This window comes from Cornus florida, unplaced genomic scaffold (genome assembly GCF_030987335.1).
Source record: "Cornus florida cultivar Cherokee Brave unplaced genomic scaffold, ASM3098733v1 CherokeeBrave_3.0.0_Hap2_Chr02, whole genome shotgun sequence".
NCBI classification, from domain to species: Eukaryota; Viridiplantae; Streptophyta; class Magnoliopsida; order Cornales; family Cornaceae; genus Cornus; species Cornus florida.
The window spans coordinates 77,443,192-77,464,874 of record NW_026775572.1 but is presented as its reverse complement, the minus strand read 5'-3'; the positions used below and the strand labels follow the sequence as shown (position 1 = coordinate 77,464,874).

The following is a 21,683-nucleotide window of genomic DNA, read 5'->3' as shown; positions in this document are numbered from 1 at the left end:
TTCTGTATTTGTTCGCCGCACTTGTGCTGGTACCATTATCTTAATTGTTTATGTTGATGATATTATCATCTCTGGGAGTGATTCATTAGGCATTGCAGAACTGAAACGAAATTTAGGTCAACAATTTCATACTAAGGACTTGGGTTCTCTTTGCTATTTTCTTGGGATTGAAGTTGCTTGTTCTCGTTAGGGCATCTCACTGTCTCAACGGAAATATGTTCTGGATCTTCTGTCTAAGACCGGCTTTATGGACTCTATGGTCAAACTTGATGGTGAACAGGGAGAGTTGTTTGTTGATGCTGGATGATATCGACACTTGGTTGGAAAATTGATTTATCTTACTGTTACTCGTCCCAACATTACATATGCTGTTGGTGCGGTTAGTTGGTAACTAGGTATACGCATGCTCCTCGTTGACCTCATTTTGAGGCTGTTTGTCGCATTCTACGTTATTTGAAGGGTGCACCTGGAAATGGCTTGTTGTATAAACCATCTTCCTCTTTATCTGTGACAAGGTTTAGTGATGCTGATTGGGCTGGCAGTTGCTCTGATAGGCGATCAACATCTGGCTATTGCAATTTTGTTGGTGGTAATCTTGTTACTTGGCGCAGTAAAAAGCAGTCTGTCATTGCTCGTTCAAGTGCTGAAGTGAGTATCGTGCTATGGCTCACACTGCCTCTGTGATGTTGTGGGCCTCTCGCTTCTTCAGGAGATGGGTATTGATGTTCCTACTCCTATGTCAATGCATTGTGACAATCAGGCCGCTATATTTATTGCTAGCAATCCTTTTTTTCACGAGCGCACCAATCATATAGAGGTTGATTGTCATTTTATTCGTGATCTTTTGATGCGGAAACAGATTACTACTCCCTATGTTTGCTCTAACGATCAGTTGGGTGATATTCTTACGAAGCCGTTAGCTTGTGGTGCTTTTCAGCGATTATGTTTCAAGCTGGGCATGTTTAATCTCTATGCTCCAGCTTGAGGGGGAGTGTTAGAGTTTATTTTGATTATTAATGACATTATTGTAATTTTGCTTACTTAATATAAATAGGAGAGGTGGTATGTAGAACCGTACACACACCAGATTCTCTCTTCTTCTTATTCTTCTTCTCCTCCTCCTCCGCTCTAACCCTAAAACACACTGTTATCCAATTTAGCTGTGGACATTTTGAAAGGCGGTAGGGCTCACTGGGTTCTGATGTAGGAGATGGGAAGGGTAACTGGTGGGTGTATTTAGCAGGGGTTCTTCTTGGGAGGTAATGGAAGGTGTAGATGGGGATGTTTAAGCTGTAAGCATAAACCACTGAAGTTATATGGAGAAGCAACAGCATAATGAGAAGAGAAGAGAGAAAAGGAGAAAAATTTGGAGAGCAATATTCACGGCATCCAGGTCTCCTGATGTGGTTTTGGATGACCAGAGGCAGATTAATCCGTCAGTGGTGTTACTTCTGGATTTCGTAGATAATATGGATACAGTTTTTTTTTTTTTTTTTTGATGGTATGTATAGGACCATATTACCACCACCTTTTAGGCTCTTTCAAAGAACTATCTTTACTCGTTAAAAGATTAAGTGTTGTTACTGGACATAAGTGATGTTAGGCAAACTTTAAGTGGTAAGAAATATCTTAATGCTATGTTTGGTTGAAGGGAAGGATGGATGAGAGGGGGGATAACAAAAGTTTTTTGCGTTTGGTTGAAGGGAAGGGAAAAGAGGGAGGAAGCAAGGAGGGATGCTTCATCCCTCCTTCATTTGTAATTTTCTATCCGCCCAAAATTGTGGGAAGAGGAGAGAGAGAACATGATAATAACTAACAAGTTTTTAATTTCCATTTTTAACCTTGTTGTTGCATAATTTGGAGTGGATATATAATTAGGGTATATTAGTAAAAGCAATATAAAACTCTCTTTCCCTTCCCTCCAACCAAACAAAAAAAAAGGTGTCACCACATCCGTCCTTTCTACTATCCATTCCATCCAACCAAAAAAGAAGAAGAAGAGACACCTTGCCTTCCCTAGGGATGCCTTATCCATCCCTTCCCCTCTCCCTTCCATCCATTTTTCCATCCCTCAAACCAAATGAAGCATAAAGGTTGCAATGTCGAAATAAAACCTCCTCCTCCTCCTTCTTCTATGATTTTTTGTTACCAGGAGATTGATTTCTTGGAGGAAAAAATAATAAACATTTACAGTTAATTCGTAGCCAGGTTCCCTTCTTCATCTTTCTAGTTTTCTTCACAGCATGTCTATTTAAGATATTTTTCTTTTTCCCTATAAATTAAGATTATAAGAAACTTGGAATACCAATTTTTTAGATGTTGAACTGGCTCATTTTTATTGTTGGAATTCTGAAGAAGTAATGCTATTTCTTATCATTGTTTGTGCTTGTTTAGCGGTTGAGATTATTTGATATTTGAAACAGTTCTTACGTTGTCTTTTTCTTCTTATTCTTCTACCTTTTTTTTTCGTTATTGTTGTTGTAGGAGGTCCAAGTGGTTCTGGAAAAACTAGTTTGGCTCGAAAAATGGCAAATATTGTTGGTTGTGAAGTTGTTTCCCTTGAAAGCTATTACAAATCTGAACAAGTAAAGGACTTTAAATATGATGACTTCAGCTCTATTGATCTATCTTTGCTTTCAAAGGTAAGACATTTGTTTTATGTCTCTTATTGCTTTGTTTAGTTTCCTCTGCAGTATAACTTATGTGGTTGAAGAAATGGCCGGTCAGACAAGCTAATTCAGAAAACTGGTAGACCAATTTAAGTTCAGAAATAACATAAAATAGCAGGTTCATTTGTGAAACCAAAGATCTGCAATCGTGAACCTACTTTTCTGTAGCTCAAAATAGGGCTTATGGTCTTAATTTGATGATTAGTGGACAATATTAATGTTGGGATTATATGCCCTTCAAAGCCAATTTTTATTTGACATTTGTTATTATTCATAAATTTGTTTTTATTTAGTGCTTTACATACATATGTGAATGCTTGTATTGGTTAATTCATGAGATGAATTAAGTTTCCATTGACTATGTAATGATGATTTAGATGCATAGAGTGTCTCATGCTTAGGAGATATAAATCATTTAATTACATTATCATAAACTTATTTTCATTCAGTGATAAAATTTGGACATTCTATTTGAAAGAATATAACATGTTGGTTTCTATCAGATATGTTGATCTCAGTCATCTCATCTGAGTGGAAGACTCGAAACCATACATGTTAATGTGTAGGGCGCATTGAACTGGATCAATAGAAGAAAACTACAATAGCCATCATAGTAATTTCTCACACAAATTATTGATTTGATTTGTTTCATCACACAAATCTGAATCGTAAAATTGTTTTATTATATATTTATCTATTGAGGAAGAGTTGAAGGGAGAATACACAGAGTGGAACAGCTTTCATTGTTTCAAGCCCTGCTTCTACTGGAGCTGCAATCAATACGGCAGCTCTTCCTTCTTTGGTATCAGAGGCAGATAGTTAAATATATATCATTTTCTCAAAATTAATTTTATTTCATAAAGCAAAATAAATCAAGAAATAAAAATAAGGGTAAATTTGTTATTGGATTGATGACATTCTTTTATCCGAACGCTAATTATGCAAAGAGGGGTTATTTCATAATTTAACATGGAGCGACTTTTCTATGCTTTACTTGGAGTGCAATTAATTTTATATAGTGGAGTTAAAGTTAATTAACGGGCTTATTATTTGGGTCAAGTTGACTAGACATTTAATGGGCCCATTGGAGCGAAGTATTGGATAGGCCCAACTAGATCCCACTCCTAGCCTAACTTGGAGAGCAAATAAAGGAATTAGAAGGAAGCAAGGTGAGAGAAGGGGGCGGTCTACCCTAGGATTTCCCCTAGGGGTGGGTGGCTACCCACTTGCTCTATAAATATGTGTTGTCTTATTTTTCTATAAACACAATAGTTTCTATATTCTTGTGGACCCACCTTTTTCATTGCTGGTGGATTCCATTAAGGTCATACGAGTGAAGACTTGGTTGTGTTTAGAAGCCATCAAAATCAGCTCATACATTGAAGAAAAAGAAGTGTTCTCGCATAAGTCGATCTACCGTTTTCCCAAAGGTCTTATAATCTTTTTCTTCTTCTTAATTGTGATTCGCAAAAACAAATGGGAAACAATTTTTTTGCTTCCGCTATTAAAACCGTTTTCCAACAATTAATTCTACCACTTCAATATTATTTTCCAATATTGTAGCTTAGATTTTGAACTCATTCTTCTTGATAAGCTTTCGGAATTAGAAATAGGTTATTCAAATTTTTTTTTTTTGGTAAGTAAGTATATATTAGAAAGCGTTCAAAAGTGGAACGCATCCCGGGAGCTATACAAGGGCCGAAGCCAAAGAAGAGGTCCTAAGGACCCAATGAGCCCAAAAAATCAACAATCTCCTCTATATATTTACAATTTCTTCCCATCACCTAACTAAAAAGAGAACTAATAACAGGAAATTTCAAAGCCCTAATGGAAGATTCCTCCCGGTCAAAAGATCTTCTATTCCGCTCCTTCCAAACGCACCTCCAAACACAAAAGGGGGCCGCCCTCCAAAAATCACGAGCGTGGGCTCCCACTAAGTAGCCTTTCCAAGCGTCGATTAAACCTCTCGAACACCGAGGCATAACCCAATGGATGCCGAACAAACCAAAAATAAGGCTCCAACAATCTTAAGCGACATGACAATGCAGGAGGAGGTGATCCACAGACTTCTCATCCCTCTTACACATGCAACACCAAGTGTAACCTGTCTTCTCCTTCTCAGGTTATCCATCGTCAAAATCTTGCCCCAAACTGCAGTCCAAAAAAAAAAAGGCCACTCTGAACAAAGCCTTCGAATGTTGAACAGTTTTTCAAGGGAAATTAGAACCAGAGAAGCAGGGAAGATAGTAAAATGAGGAACTAACCTCAAATCTCCCCTGAGCAGAAGGCGCCTAAAAGATGGAATGAGGTCTACTACCATCCACCCCCTGTCTATACAATAGATCTAGAAGTCCACAAACATCATCCAATTCCTAATCTTGGAACTGTTGCCAAAATTGCACATCCCATGTAAACCTACCGCTATCAAGTCGATAACAGTTGACAACCAAGGCATATTTATCAACGGCAATCCTGAAAAGCCTGGGAAAAGAAAAGGATAGCGAATGATCACCACACCATAAGTCCTTCCAAAACCAAATGTCCCTACCATCCCCAGCTCTGAATATGATATGTTTAGAAATTCATCCCACCCCTTCCGAATGAACTTCCAAACGCCCACACCCCTAGCTGATTTGACCGCAGAAGAGGACCACCCATCTCTCTCCTCCCCAAAACGGCACAAAACAACCTTTCTCCACAACCAATAATGATCACTGTCGAATCTCCACAACCACTTACCAAGGAGAGCCCTATTGAAAGGGATCAACCTCCTAATGCCCAAACCATCCAACTAAATAGGCCTACACACTTGCTCCTAGCGGACAAGATGATACCTGGAACTCCTCCCAACCACACCAAAAGAAGTTCCGTTGAATTCTTTCAATCCTTCGAGCAATAGAGGACAGGATTTGAAAAAGAGAGAAAGTAGGAAGGCTCAACAACGTACTCTTAATAAGGTTTGTAACGACCCTCATCCTATTCAGACACAATATTGTCCGCTTTTGGTTCCCCTGGACCAGAGACCTACCATGGGGTCACCCATCCTGATACTACTCCAGGTTAAACTCGCTTAACTCCGGAGTTCTGATGGGTTCACGGCTATCACGGCTTTTAAAATGCGTTGTCATAGAAAGGTGTAGAACCTACATATAGCACTTCACCTTTCCCAGGCGATGTGGGATCATGACACCCTATTGCCTGCTGGTGCTCACCCACATCATACCCGCCCATAGAGGTCATCAAAATCACCCCCCCTAATGGGCCCAACATCCTCGTTGTCCACACTTCTTGCTGGGTTTCGGCTCTGATACCATTTGTAACGACCTTCACCCTATCCAGATATAATATTGTCTGCTTTTGGCTCCTCCAGGCTCCCAGGGGGTCACCCATCCTAGTACTACTGTAGGTTAAGCTCGTTTAACTCTGGAGTTCTGATGGGTTCATGGCCATCACAGCTTTTAAAACGCGTTGTCATTGAAAGATGTAGAACCTACATATAGCATTTCACCTTTCCCAGGCAATGTGGGATCATGACACCCTGTTGCCTACTAGTGCTCGCCCACATCACGCCCGCCCACAAAGGTTGTTACAAGGGTGACTTTCCCACCCTTTGATAGATATTGCTTCTTCCACTCAACCAGTCATCTCTCAAACCGCTCATTAAGGTCCTAACTGCCCGCCCTCCTCGACAAAGCACCCAAAGGCAGACCGAGATAAGAAATCAGAAAAGAACCAACCCCAGTCCCCACACCTGAGGACAGCAATAAGAGAAGCAATATCCTGGAGCTTCCCCATAGGGACTAGCGCATTCTTGCCTACATTAACTTCCAGACCGGAGATTGCCTAAGAACAAAACAAAACGCATCTCAAATGTCTGAGCTGGGATACATTAGCATCACAGAAGACCAAGGTTTCATCTGTAAACAGTAAGTGAGAGATCTCTATTTGATGGGTCGTATCCCTACCCACACTGAAGCCCCTAATAAAAGAAAAGCCCAAATCCATTGCCCTCCTCATTAGTCTGCTAAAAGCCTCCATAACAATGATGAACAAAAACAGAGAAAGAGGATCCCCTGTCTCAAACCCCGAGAACTAACAAAGAATCCCGATGGGGACCCGTTCACCAGAACGGAAAATCTGATGGATGAAATACAGACCTCAATCCATCTCCTCCATCTCTTCCCGAAGCCCAGCCTCTCTAACAAATACAACAAGAATCTCCAACTAACAAGATCGTAAGCTTTCTCAATATCAAGCTTACAAAGAATACCAGGCACACCACTACTCATCTTGTAATCCACACACTCGCTAGCAATCAAAACGGAACCCAGAATATGCCGACCTCCAATGAAAGCGTTTTGGGACTCTAGAATAACTCCGTCTAAAAGGACCAAAACATCCCTCATTCTCAGGGCGAGGACTCTAACAATAAGCTTGCAAATTCACCCCATTAGACTGATAGGTCTAAAGTCCTTGCATCGGATGCTCCACCCTTCTTAGGGATAATGGCAGTAAAAGATGCATTCAACGACTTCTCGAACCGCCCATGAGAATGGAAATCCTGAAAGGTACCCATCACCTCACCCCTAACCACATCCCAACTTTGCGACAAAAATCTCGCATTGAAGCCATCCGAACCCGGAGACTTATCACCGTTACATCTCTTTAGTGTTGTCAACACTTCGTCCTTGGAGAAAGGGACCTCAAGCCCATCCCTTTCTATCATTGAAATCGAATCAAAGTCAAGTCCGCCAAGCCAGGGTCTCCAACTGTAGGTCTCGGTGTAAAGCCTCTGGTAGTAGGAGGCAATCCCCCTACTCACCTCATCACCCTATAGAACTTCAACCCATCAACACGAATCTGCCCAATATGATTGCCCCTCTTGTCGGCATTTTCAAGCCTATGGAAAAACCTCGTAGTACGGTCACCCTCTGTAAGCCATAAAGCCCGAGATTTTTGTCACCATATAATCTCCTCCAAAATAGCGATCTCAGCAATCTCCACTTGGCAATCAGCTCTTCGGAGTCTTTGAGCCTCAACAATACCGCCCATCTCTTCCAACCCTATCAATCTCAGGAATTTTAGAAAGGTCATGGCTCGTGAACTCCATGGAGTCAGAGATAGGCGAGACATATATGTATCTCTCCACTGCCAAAGAATTATGGGATACAGTGAGTGAAACATACTCAGACTTAGGCAATTCCGCACAAGTCTATGAAATTAAAACAAGGATTGGAGAAATAAGACAAGGAGATCAAACTATTACAAAGTATTACAACATATTACAAGGTTTGTGGGAAGAACTTGACCTCTTTTATGATTTTGAATGGAAGTGTGCAGTTGATAGTGCCTAGTTCAAGAAAACAGTTGAGAAGGACCGTGTAATTGAATTTTTGGCTGACTGAATGCTGAATTAGATGAAGTGAGAGGACGTATTCTTGGCAAAGAGCCACTGCCTACCACTAGAGAAGTCTTATAGGAAGTTAGGAGGGAAGAAAGCCGCAGGTTGGTGATGATGGGAAAGAAATCCTCTAGCACTAATAGCGAGAACTCTGCACTCAATGTAACAGCCACTGAAACGGCAGCTGCTGCAGTCAATCCAAAACCAACAAATCACCCACAGCAGAAGATTGAAGAGAAAGCCATAATCTGGTGTGATTTCTGTAAAAAACCAAGGCACACGCAAGAAATATGCTGGAAATTACATGGAAAACCAGCAAATTGGAAGGTAGGCAGATTTCGAGACAAGAATGGGCATGGAATGCAAGCTACTATTGAAACCGAGACATCTCCATTCAATAAGGAGCAGCTTAATCATCTCTCCAAACTACTGAATGAAACTCAGGTTTCAAGTGTCTCCTCAGGTTCTCTTGCCCTGAAAGGTAGCTCTTTGAGTGCTCTCACTAGTTCTTTAAATCCAGCACCTTGGATCATTGATTTTGGTGCGTCTGATCGACTAGTTTATTACTTTTGTTTAGTACATATTTTCCAAGTTCTGGTCACTTAAAAATTCGTATTGCTGATGGTAGTTTGTCTCCAGTTGTAGGGAAAAGGTTCTATAGTTGTCTCAGAAAACCTTGTTTTAAAATCTATCCTCTATGTGCCTGAACTTTCATGCAATCTTTTATCAGTTAGTAAACTCACCAAGGATTCCAACTGTGTTGTCAAATTTCTTAATTCTCACTGTGAATTTCAGGACCTATATTCGGGGAAGATGATTGGCAGTGATGGACTCTATTATTTTGATAATGAAATCTTCAAGTGTGGACAAGCTCAAGCTGCAAGTGGTAGTGATATTTCTATTTCTGTTAAAAGTCAAATAATGTTATGGCACTATAGGTTAGGTCATCCCAGTTTCTCTTACTTAAAACATTTGTTTCCATCCTATTCAAAAATTAAAATCCTTTGTTATTTCAATGTGAATCTTGTCAATTATCAAAGCATCATCGTGTTTCATATCCTTCTCACTTATATCAAGCATCTAAACCATTTTATTTGATTCATAGTGATGTGTGGGGGCCTTCTCGGGTTACTAATGTGATTGGAACTAGGTGGTTCATCACTTTCATTGATGACTACACTAGAGTGTGTCGGGTATATCTTTTGAGAGAAAAAATTTTGGTTGCGAGAGTGTTGAAAGAGTTCTATGCCATGATTGAAAACCAGTTTCAAACGTGGATTCAAGTATTTAGAACCGACAATGGAAAAGAATTTTTTAACTCTATTCTTGGTGATTTTTTGAAAGAAAATGGTATTTTCCATCACTCCACTTGCTTTGATACCCCACAACAAAATGGGATAGCTGAGAGAAAAACCGCTATTTACTTGAGGTTTCTAGGGCAATAATGTTCACTATAGGGTTCCTAAATATCTATGGGGTGAGGGCCTGAGGCTGTTCTTACAGCGTCATACTTGATCAACAAAATGCCAACTAGGGTGTTGAAATTTGAGACGCCCCTAAACAACTACTTGTCAGTTTTTCCCCATATTAGGATCTTCACCTCATTACCTCTTAAAGTGTTTGGATGCACTGCTTTTGTACATGTTCATACACGGGACCGTTCAAAACTTGATCCTAGGGCAGAAAAGTGCATGTTTGTTGGGTACTCTCCTAAACAGGAAGGGTATAAATGTTATAACCTCACCTTTAGGAAATTCCTTGTGAGTATGGATGCGGCCTTTTTTGAGACTCAACCCTATTTCACCAAAAATATTCTTTAGGGGGAGAGTAATGAGAGGGAAGACCATTTTTGGGAAGTGTTGGGCTCTTTACCATTGCCGAGTGTTTCACCAAACTCTACCTTACCTACTGAACCACTATTTCAACCTCTCCGAAGCCTATTAAGTCAAACATTATAGACTACACTTCATGGGGAGAACCACTTCAAATCCAACCTCAATCTGAGCTCTGTGTTTACTCTCGAAGATGGAAGGATCAAAATAAAGAGCATCAACCTACTACCTGCCAAGAAAATTCTCCGGATAAAGGCAACTTGAATGAAACAAGTATTTATGTCTCTAATCCATCTTTAATTTCTGAAACCAGCAATGAAGAGAGCCTTTCTCATGACCTTGATATTCCTATTGCACTTAGGAAGGATACTCGCTCTTGTCCCATGCATTCTATTGCTAAATATGTGTCCTACCATAGATTGTCTCCAAATTATAGAGCTTTTACCACTAATCTCTCTAGTGTTTCAATTCCTAGAACTATACAGGAGGCCTTGAATCATACCGAGTAGAATGCAACAGTTTTGGAACAGATGAGGGCTCTTGATAGGAACAAAACTTAGGAGATTGTGGAGTTGCCAAGGGAGAAGAAGACCGTAGGCTGCAAATGGGTGTTCACGGTCAAATATAAGGCTGATGGTAATATTGATAGATACAAGGCGAGACTCGTAGCTAAAGGCTTCACCCAAACATATGGAATAGATTACCAGGAAACCTTTGCCCCGGTAGCAAAGGTAAATTCCATACGGTCACTATTGTCTCTTGCTGCAAGCTTGAGTTGGCCATTGCAACAGTTAGATGTAAAGAATGCGTTCTTAAATGGTGAGCTAGAGGAAGAAGTGTTTATGAATCTACCACCAGGATTTGAAAATGATTATGGAGTTGGAAATGTGTGTAAATTGAAGAAATCACTATATGGTTTGAAACCCAGAGCATGGTTTGATCGATTAACTAAAGCTATCAAGGGTCATGGATATTGTCATAGTCAGGCTGATCACACTTTGTTCTACAAACATTCAAGTGATGGTAAGATGGCCATACTTATTGTTTATGTGGACGACATAATCTTGACCGGAGATAATATAAGAGAATTGGAGGATTTGAATTCTTTTCTTGCAAAGGAATTTGAGATTAAATATCTTGGAGCTTTGAAATACTTCCTAGGAATGGAATTTGCCGGATCCAAGGGAGGGATATTTGTCTCTCAAAGGAAGTATGTGTTGGATTTACTTATGGAGACAAGTTTACTTAACTACAAACTGGTGGAAACACCTGTGGAGCCCAATTTAAAGTTGCAGGCAGTGAGTGCAGAAAAAGTGGTGAACCGAGAGCAATTCCAAAGGCTGGTTGGAAGACTCATTTATCTTTCTCGGCCATATATTGGCTTTGCAGTGAGTGTAGTGAGTCAATTTATGCATTCACCAGGCTAAGAACACTTTGAGACAGTCTACCAGATTCTCAAACACCTAAAGGGAACACCTGGAAGAGGTTTGTTGTTTGAAAACCACGGCCATCTAAGGATTGAAGCCTATACCGATGCTGATTGGGCAGGTAGTGTGACGGATAGAAGGTCTATTTCATGTTTCTGTACTTATGTTAGTGGCAACTTGGTTACTTGGAGGAGCAACAAGCAAACCTTTGTAGCAAGGAGTGGTGCAAAAGCTGAGTTCAGAGCAGTTGCTCATGGAAATTGTTGACTTTTGTGGCTGAAAAGATTACTTGAAGATCTTAAAATCGTAAGTCCAATGCCTATGAAGCTTTACTGCGATAATAAAGCTGCGATCAACATAGCTCACAATCCTAGCCAACATGATAGGACTAAGCATGTGGAAGTTGATCGACATTTTAATAAGGAGAAATTGGAAGGAGTGATTTGCATGCCCTATATTTCTACAGGAGAACATGTAGCAGATATCCTCACTAAAGGATTACCAAAGGGGCAATTTGACAATCTTACATGTACGCTGGGAATGCAAGATATTTTCGAGCCAGCTTAAGGGGGAGTGTGGAAAGATCTAGGCCAAATTGTTAGGAAATTAGTAAGGGAGGATTTTTAGGAATTATCTATAGTTAGATAGTCGACTTTTTAAAATTTTAAATAAGTAGTTCCTATGTTATAGGAATTAAGATATGTATATATCTTTTCCTTAGATAGAATTTGTTATACACTTCTATATATGTAGGCCTGTAAACTAACATATTATATTATTAAGAAAAAAGGGGAATATCAGAATTTTATTCTCTTTCACCTTTGTGTTCATATCATGGAATTTTCTGCATCCCTGACCGCATATGCTGGATCATCTTCCTTTGGAGCCAGCTTTGCACCAGTTAAATAACCAATCTTCCCCTGCCCTCGGACGAACAGCTTTACGGATTGAGACCACCATAGAAAATTCTGTCCATTCAGCCGATGAGTGGTAATTTGGAGGATTGGGTTGTCCCCTGAACCGGATGAAGTGATCTGGGATTTTCGAGCATTTGAAGAATCGGCTGAAACTTCGTCGGTGGAGATTCCAGACATTGCAGATTTAACCAAAGAAATCGTCCAGAAACGATGAAGAGAAATAGAAGAATAAGTCTTATATAATTCTGGTATAAATGACCAGAATTAACGATGAATGTTTGTTGATTTTATCGGATAATCAGCAGAACAATGGAGTAATTTACTGTCCTAGTGAGGGCGGCTCTGATACCATGAACACAAAGTTGAAAGAGAATAAAATTATGATATTCCCCTTTTTTCTTAATAATATAATATGTTAGTTTACATGCCTATATATATAGAAGTGTATAACAAATTCTATTAAAGGAAAAGATATATACAGATTATAATTCCTATAATATAGGAACTAATTATTTAATATTTTAAAAAGTCAACTATCTAACTATAGATAATTCATAAAAATCCTCCCTAACTAATTTCCTAACAATTCGGCCTAGATCTTTCCACAGCCATGTTCCTCCTCCTCTCCAAGTTCCCAAAAACCTCCTTGTTCCATCTTTTCAACTCTGTCTTCAAGAACCGAAGCTTCCCAGCCAAGACAAAACTCAAGGTACCAATCACCGTAGCCTCCTCCCACCAAGACTGAACTCTCTCCTGGAAGTCATCCGCTCTAAGCCACATATTCTCAAATCTAAAAAAAGTACACCGAGATCTCAAACGACCGTAGTTCGGGACCAACAAAATATGGTTTGAGAACTGTATCATAGCCAAAGACCACCTCCCACTTGTAGATCTCTGATGCAGGACAAGTAGTAACTTATAGTAACTAGAAAGAAAGAAGGGGAAGAGAATGAGAAGATAAGATGAGGCTAGACGAAGGAGATGAGAAGACAGACGGATAGGGATAAGAATCAGATTGAAAGAGGTAGGATAGATAGACGGAGCAATTAAGAACAACAAGAACAAGAGGGAGAAGAGACAGAAAGGAAGTTCGCAAACTCAACGATAATATTCAATTTCTCAAAATCGAGTTCTCAAATTACAAAGGCGCCTCCACCCTACATAAAAATACCAAAATAACCCTGAAATTAAAACATGATAAAAAAATAACGATAAACATTAAAAACTATAAATCACTAAAATCCCCAATTTTATTTCTCTTTCCCTCTTTTCCAAAAGTAATGTTGAGGCATGTGCAACTCATGTATTTGAATCATATCCGGTTCCCCATCAATCTCTCTGTTGGGGAGCTAACCACATTAAAGTCCCCACCCACTCACCAAGGAAGGGACCACAGTCTCCTCACACTCACAACACTGAGCTCCTCCCACAACGAACGTCTCTCTCCATCCTCCACTGGCCCGTAGACCCTGGAAAAAGCCCACTTAAAGCCATCCTTCTCCATCACAAAGAATTGATAAATGGCTGAAAAAATACTTCACTTTCATATATCTCAAGGATATTTATACAGAATACACAGACCTATTTAAGGTAAGTCAACTATACAATTAAATTGACAGCTAATACATTAACAGCTAATAGATTACAACAGCTAATAGATAACAGCTGTACACGCTAACTCTCCCCCTCAAGTTGGTGCATAGATATCGTACATGCCCAACTTGGATAGTGATGTATGAAACGAACCACTAGTAACACCATGAGTCATCATATCAGCCAGCTGGTTCACACTCTTAATGTAAGGAACCTCTATCACATCAGAATCCAGGTTATCCTTGATGTAGTTTTGGTCAAGTTCAATATGCTTAGTTCGATCGTGTTGCAGTGGATTATTAGCAATATCAATAGCTGCCGTATTATCACAAAAAATCAATATAGGTTTCTTTGGACCAAACCCAAGCTCACTTAAGAGAATCTTCAACCATGTAAGCTCCGTAATTGCATAATGAAGAGCACGGTATTCAGCTTCTGCACTAGACAACGATACCACATTCTGTTTCTTACTCCTCCAGGTCACCAAATTGCCTCCAACGAATGACACATACTCTGAAGTAGACTTCCTATCCAACTTGGCTCCCGCAAAATCAGAATCTGTATAACCCACAATGTCTAGGTGTCCATGCCTGGAGAACATAATACCTTTACCTGGAGAGGACTTTAAATAAGCCAAAATATGATTCACTGCATTCATGTGTTGGTCACTCGGATTGTGCATGAATTGACTCACAACACTAACTGCATACGACAAGTCAGGCCTAGTGTGAGTCAGATAGATCAACTTCCCCACTAGTCTCTGATATCTCTCCTTGTTTGTCGGAATCTGATCAGGATAGATAGCTAAGCCATGATTTACTTCAATAAGAGTGTCTATAGGAACACACGCAGAGTTACCAGTTTCAGCCAAGAGATCTAATGTATACTTTCGTTGAGAGAGAAAAAGTCCCTGCTTGGACTGAGACACTTCAATGCCCAGAAAGTATTTCAGAACCCCCAAGTCCTTCATTTCAAATTCCTTGGCCAAATAGCTCCGAAGCTTCTCTATCTTATTGGTGTTGCTACCTGTAATAATCATGTCATTCACATAAACAATAAGCAAAGTAATATCATCACCATTCCTCTTATAGAAGAGAGTGTGATCTGCCAAAGCTTGCTTAAAACCATACTTCTTCATTGAGTAGCTCAACCTGCCAAACCATGCTCTTGGTGATTGTTTCAACCCGTATAAAGCCTTCTTCAGCTTGCATACCTTACCTCCTTCAGGTGTAAACCCCGAGGGAGGATCCATATACGCCTCCTCTATCAAATCACCATGAAGGAAGGCATTCTTCACATCAAACTATTGTAATGGCCAGTCCAAATTAACTGCGAGAGAGAGTATAAATCGAACAGTGTTCATCTTGGCCACAGGAGCGAAGGTCTCTTGATAATCAATCCCATAAGTCTAAGTGTATCCCTTGGCAACTAGTTTAGCCTTGTACCTCTCAACCGTCCCATCTGACTTATACTTCACTGTAAACACCCACTTACATCCCACTGTCTTCTTTTCCTGAGGTAACTCGACCAACTCCCAAGTAGAGTTCTTCTGGAGAGCCTTCATTTCCTCAACCATAGCAGCCTTCCACTTAGGATCTCCATGGGCATCCTGAAAATGACTAGGAACAGACACAGAAGACAACTGAAGGGCAAAAGCTAGGTGAGTCTTAGATAGACGGTGATAGGAAACAAAATCAGAGACAGGATAGACAACATTAGAAGAAAATTTGGAGAAACCCAACCTATCAGGTTCTTTACGATCACGAAAAGGATACCTCCTACCCTAATCACCAACTTATGGATTCAAGGCAGTAGTCTCTACAGAAGTTACAGGGTTAAAATTGTTCAAAATCATATGAGAGAGAGAGAGAGAGAGAGAGAGAGAGAGAGAGAGAGAGCAACCATTTCTTGTATATCCAACACACTAAACCTAATAAGCCTATGTAGGCTTATATAAAGAGTACAAGTCTTACTTAATAATACAAGGGCCCTATCAACTATATGTAATTACATAATTGCCCAACACATGTATATATATATATATATATATATATAGATAACATTCTAACACTCCCCCTCAAGCTGGAGAATATATATCAAATAATCCCAGCTTGGAACAGATAGTTCTTAACCAGTTATGACCCAATGCTTTGGTAAACATATCAGCTAATTAATCTTTAGACTTCACGAATGGAGTAGAGATGCTCCCACGTAATATTTTTTCTCGAATGAAGTGACAATCAACTTCAATATGTTTGGTCCTCTCATGAAACACATGATTTGATGCAATGTGAACTGCTGCTTGATTATCATAGAACAATGGAGTAGGAGCTTTAACTGTCAACCCAAGTTTTTTTAGAAAATTTTGTTTCCATGTCAACTCACTAGTGGTATGGGCCATTGCCCTATACTCAGCTTTAGCACTAGATCAAGCTACCACCGTTTGCTTTTTACTTCGCCATGTAACAAGATTTCCTCCTACAAATGTGCAGTAGCCTGTAGTAGATCTCCTATCTGAAGGAGAACCAACCGAGTCAGCATCTGTAAAACCTTCCACCCTGAGATGACCATTTGATTTATATAGTAACCTAAACCCTGGAGCTTGCTTGAGATATCGGATAATCCGAAGAACAGCAATCCAATGTGGCATTCTAGGGGCTCCCATGAACTGACTTACAACACTAACTGCATATGAAATATCAGGTCGAGTGATAGTGAGAAAAATTAATTTCCCAACAATGCGACGAAATTTGCCCGGGTCATTAAATAAATCACCCTCATTAGACACAAGTTTTGTATTTGAATCCATAGGAGCATCAACTGGACGACGACGACGAACAACGCAGAGACGACGACGAATAAGCTTCAGGTTTGACGACGACGAACGCGGCTGCAGATCTGACGACGGTGAACAATCAGCTGATGATGGCGCCGAACGAGGAACTGCCGGCAGAGACCACCAACACCACAATCACGATGCCGATCTTATACAAGAACAACCCAATTACAGACTCTCACACCCATGATCGTGTTGCTCTGATACCATGTTCAAAATCATATGAGAGAGAGAGAGAGCAACCATTTCTTGTATTCAACACACTAAACCTAATAAGCCTATGTGCTTATATAAAGTGTACAAGTCTTACTTAATAACACAAGGGCCCTATCAACTATATGTAATTACATAATGACCCAACACATGTATATATATATTTATATATATATATAACATTCTAACAAGAATTAATATTTGAAGTTGAAGTTAAAGGAGAAGAAACATGTACCTCAGAGTTAATTCTAGAAGATTCAACGGAAGGCATGGTAGTATCATCAAGAGGAGTACCAGAGTTAGAAGGAGGCGGCATGACAGTGGCATCCTTTTTCCTTCTCACATATACTTCTTTGAACAAGTGGGCTGGTCTTTCACTTATTTTTTCATCGAACTCAGTCTCCACGTGATCAAGAGTATCTAAAGGTTCTCCTTTTTTCATAACAGCTGAATCCTCCCCCTTACCTGAAATCCACAACCTCTTTTCTTCCAGCCATAACCGTTCCTCTTCCTTACTACTAATCTCCCCCTGAAGAGGAATCAGAGATACATCCCCAGAAAAATAAGACTCTCTTTCACAAAACTGAACATCCATGGACACATAGTATTTACCTGTAGGAGGATGAAAACATTTATAGCCCTTTTGTGAACTAGAGTGACCAAGGAAGACACACTTAAGAGCACGAGGGTCAAGCTTATCTCTATGAAGTGAATGTATATGAACATAACATACACAACCAAAAACCTTAGGACAAAGATTTAGTGTAGAAGGAATAGAGTGAAATCGGGATAGCATTCTCAATGGAGTTTGATATTTAATTATACGAGAAGGCATTCGGTTGATAAGAAAAATAGCAGTCATGACAACCTCGGCCCAGAAACGCTTAGGAACATTCATAGTAAAGCATAAGGTACGAGCCACCTCTAAGAGATGACGATTCTTACACTCTGCTATGCCGTTTTGTTGTGGAGTGTAGGCGCACGTTGTCTGGTGGAGGATGCCATGTTGTTTGAAGAAATCAGTAAGAGACTGATTCACAAACTCATGACCGTGTCAGAATGGAAATCCTGAACCTGAGCATGAAATTGTGTGACAATCATTTCGTAAAACTGAGGAATAACATGTATAACATCACTCTTAGATTTTAGCAAATAAACCCAACTCACTCTAGTACAGTCATCAATAAAAGATATAAAGTATTTATGGCCCGAAGCACAAGGAGTAGAAAAAGGACCCCACACATCTGTGTAAACACATGAAAAAGGCATAGGACTTTTATTGAAACTCACTTTAAAAGGAACACGATGGTTTTTAGCATAAATGCATTGTTCACACCCTAAACTAGAAGCAGAAATATTGCAAAATAACTTAGGAAATAAACGTTCTAAATAAGAGAAAGATGGATGTCCCAAACGACAATGCCATAAAATATCTTCTCTCTGTCAGACTCTCTCTCTACTTGAAAACCACGGCTAGGTTCAAATTTTAACTCCCTTACCCCCTTCTCCAAGTAGTAAAGACCTCCTCTCTCCTTACCAATGCCAATCGTCATCTTCGTAAGATTGTCTTGAAACACACAATGGGTAGAATGAAAAGTTACAGAACAATTAAGATTTTTGGTAATTTTGCTAATGGAAAGAAGGCTGTTAGAGAGATTAGGTGCAAGTAAAACTGAAGACATGGAGAATGTAGGAGAAAGTGAGACATTCCCAGCCCCTATAATTGGCATAGGAGTCTCGTTAGCAACCTGAACAGACTTAACGGGTGAAGGTATTAGAGAGTCAAGTATGGAAGAGTTACTAGTCATATGATCAGTGGCCCCTGAATCAATAACCTAAGTGTTAGAAGCAGTAGAATAAAGGCCAAACCAGAATTACCTCCTTGAGAAGACACTCGAGATACATGAGAAGCAGAAGATGGAGAAGTGTCGGTGATAGCAACCTGAGCAGATTTCTTGTTCTTCTTCTCAGCTTGCTTAAGCTTGGACCACTCCGGATAACCATATTTCTTCCAGCAAACATCAACCGTATGTCTCGTACTATTGCAGTGAGTGCAGAGACGAGAAGTAAAGTCAGTAGAAGGAGGAGCTGGTCGGGAACTCTTTTGGACAGCAAGAGCCGAGGCCTCTGAGTGATCCTTTATTACCATGGTGACCTGTCTCTGTGCTTCACGACGAACTAGAGAATATGTTTCTTCTAGGCTTGGTAAAGGAGAGGTAGCTAGAACTCGACTACTAACTTGATCTAAACTGTGATCCAAACCTGCAAGAAACATATAGACCCGATCCTCAGAAATACGCTTCCTCTGTTTCTCAATATCAGTTGCATACGTCATATCATTTGGTTTTCGATAATCAAGTTCCTTGAAGATTGAGTTCAGCTCATTGTAGTACTTTACAAGAGGCCGACCATCCTGACGCAATTGAAAGGACTTCTTCATCAGTTCATAAACCTGAGAAGAATCAGAGACATCAAGATAACTTCTCTTTACCACATCCCAAACCTCCTTGGCTGTTCCACACTGCACAAAATGGGACATCAGATTAACCGTCATGGAATTAATAAGCCAAGACTTGACTAGGGCATCTTCAGCCTCCCATTCATCATAGGTTGGGATCATCCTCTGTAGGTGCAACCTTTCTCCCTGTGATATACCCCTTTTTCTGTCTGCAAGCAATATGCATCTCTAAAATCTGAGACCGAACACGATAATTAGCACCATCCAATTTAATAGGAATGGGAGAAGAAGTTTCGTGAATAGTCATCATGGAGGAATTCTTGCTGTCAGATGAAATCTCGATTAGAGAGGAAAAATCAGTGGTTGTTTTGGCTGCCCTGGATCGTGGCTAAGAGGTATTGAAGACAAGCAGCAGCAGCACAAAGAAGATAGCTGACGGTTGTTGCAGGTCTTTAGAAGTAAGGTTAAAAAAGAAAAGAGAAGAAAAGAAAAGAAAAGAAAGCAGCGGAAATTCCTTTCTTTTTTGCTCTGATACCAAATTGATAAATGGCTGAAAAGATACTTCTCTTTCATATATCTCAAGGATATTTATACAGAATATACAGACCTATTCAAGGTAAGTCAACTATACAATTAAATTGACAGCTAATACATTAACAGCTAATAGATAACAGCTGTACACGCTAACTCAAAGGCACATGAAGTACAAAACCTCCATTTCCAACTGTCCACCTTCGACACTCATCTCCTATCCTACATGACAAGAATGCCCCCAGAAGACCCCAAAGCATCCAACGCCTCCCACTATACGAACTTCCCTCCCCAAAGACTCCTTGCCACCCTATCCGTCATCAAAGCAACCTTCGATTCCTGCAAACATACCACATGTGCCCCCCACTTCCTCATCGCCAATTTTACCACCTTCTTATCTGGATCATTGAGACCACAGACATTCCAAGAAATAATTAGGAGCTTCATGAGGAAATGATGTCATTCCCCTGCCCCCTACCCTCACTTCCCCTCTCCCTCACCAACCCTTCCTTCCCCTCATAGTTGACATAAGAGATGAGATTTCTCACCTCCCTCTCCCCTCTCCACAAGGAGGGATTCTTCTTCCTCTTACCCCCTCAACTCCCCATCTCTCCCCTCTGCCGTTCAAGGAGAATCAGTAAAGCCTGCTCTCTGTTTCCCTCAAAAGAGACACCCAACAATTCTCTCTCACCGATATTCTCCTTCACCCACCGCTTACCTAAATCAACAATTCCCTGCCCCATAGTACTCGTCCCCATCCCTTCTGGGCGCACCACAGCCAGGGGATCAATCGCACCCAACCCGCTCCCTCCCAAACCATTAAGTCAAGAGACCCATCCCTCTGGTCCCACAGCTCACTTCCTGAAGCAAACAGAAAAAGAAACACATCTTCTTACAACAGTAAGAAAGATCAGAAATACTCCAATCACCGTCGGAGCCTAGATTTTTATAGGGAAATCTGGGGGAAAGCCTTAGAGAAGTATAAACTCTGATAATAACTCAATTATATTGATAAAGACTTGATTACAACTGATAAGAGGGTTATCCCTTTTATAAGACAAGAATTAACGACACTTACTTTTCCTAGACTGACTTTCAAGCTACCCACAAAGCATTAATAATGACTTCTACTATTCCCATAACAATTTCAGATTTCCATATCATAATTAGTTACTAAATAGACTTTGACTAGATACTTTCCAAGGCACCATTGACTGCCATAATCCTAACTAAAGTACCCTTACTGATTTGCATCAGTCCCTCCCCCTTGAAGAAAACTCACCCTCGAGTTTGATGCAATTTTCCACGATCAAATAGGAACCCAAGTAAAGCCTTCCATCCTTTCTTTCTTCTTTTCCTTACTTGAACAAAGCACAATATTCTTCTTTCTCCAGCAAAGAGCATCTTTTCATGAACTCTCTGAGCACTTCCTTTAAATTCAGATTATTTCCAAAGTTTGCTTGAACAAATATCACGAAACAAAACTTGAATTAATTTGATTTTTGAATTGGAACAACTCTTAGTTGTATGTCGCAGCAAGAATCCATCCCAAATAGAGTCATGAATATGGAACTGATTGTTGACTTTAAGATATAATCAAATCAAGAGTAAAGTATAAGAAGAAGAAGAAAAAGAGAAGAAAGAGGATGAGAGAAAAAGAGAGAGAGATGGGGAAAGAGAGAAAGAATGAAGGGATACTTTCATCCTTCCATCACATTCTATTTATACTAATAAAGTTTTAGAAATTACACATAAGCCCCAATATTATATGAGTTATTGAAGATTTAATGGAGGAATCAGTGGAGA

The 21,683-nt window shown here is 40.0% G+C and overlaps 1 protein-coding gene across 4 annotated transcripts in view; it reads left to right on the top strand.

Annotated features, from left to right (window-relative positions):
* Positions 1-21,683, top strand: part of LOC132295347 (uncharacterized) — a 78,190-nt gene that overhangs the window by 37,618 nt on the left and 18,889 nt on the right. For all 4 annotated transcript variants that reach the window (XM_059793575.1, XM_059793574.1, XM_059793573.1 and 1 more), the window contains one exon: positions 2,485-2,642. In XM_059793575.1, coding sequence (XP_059649558.1) covers positions 2,485-2,642 — 158 coding nt within the window. The remainder of the gene's footprint in view (positions 1-2,484; positions 2,643-21,683) is intronic.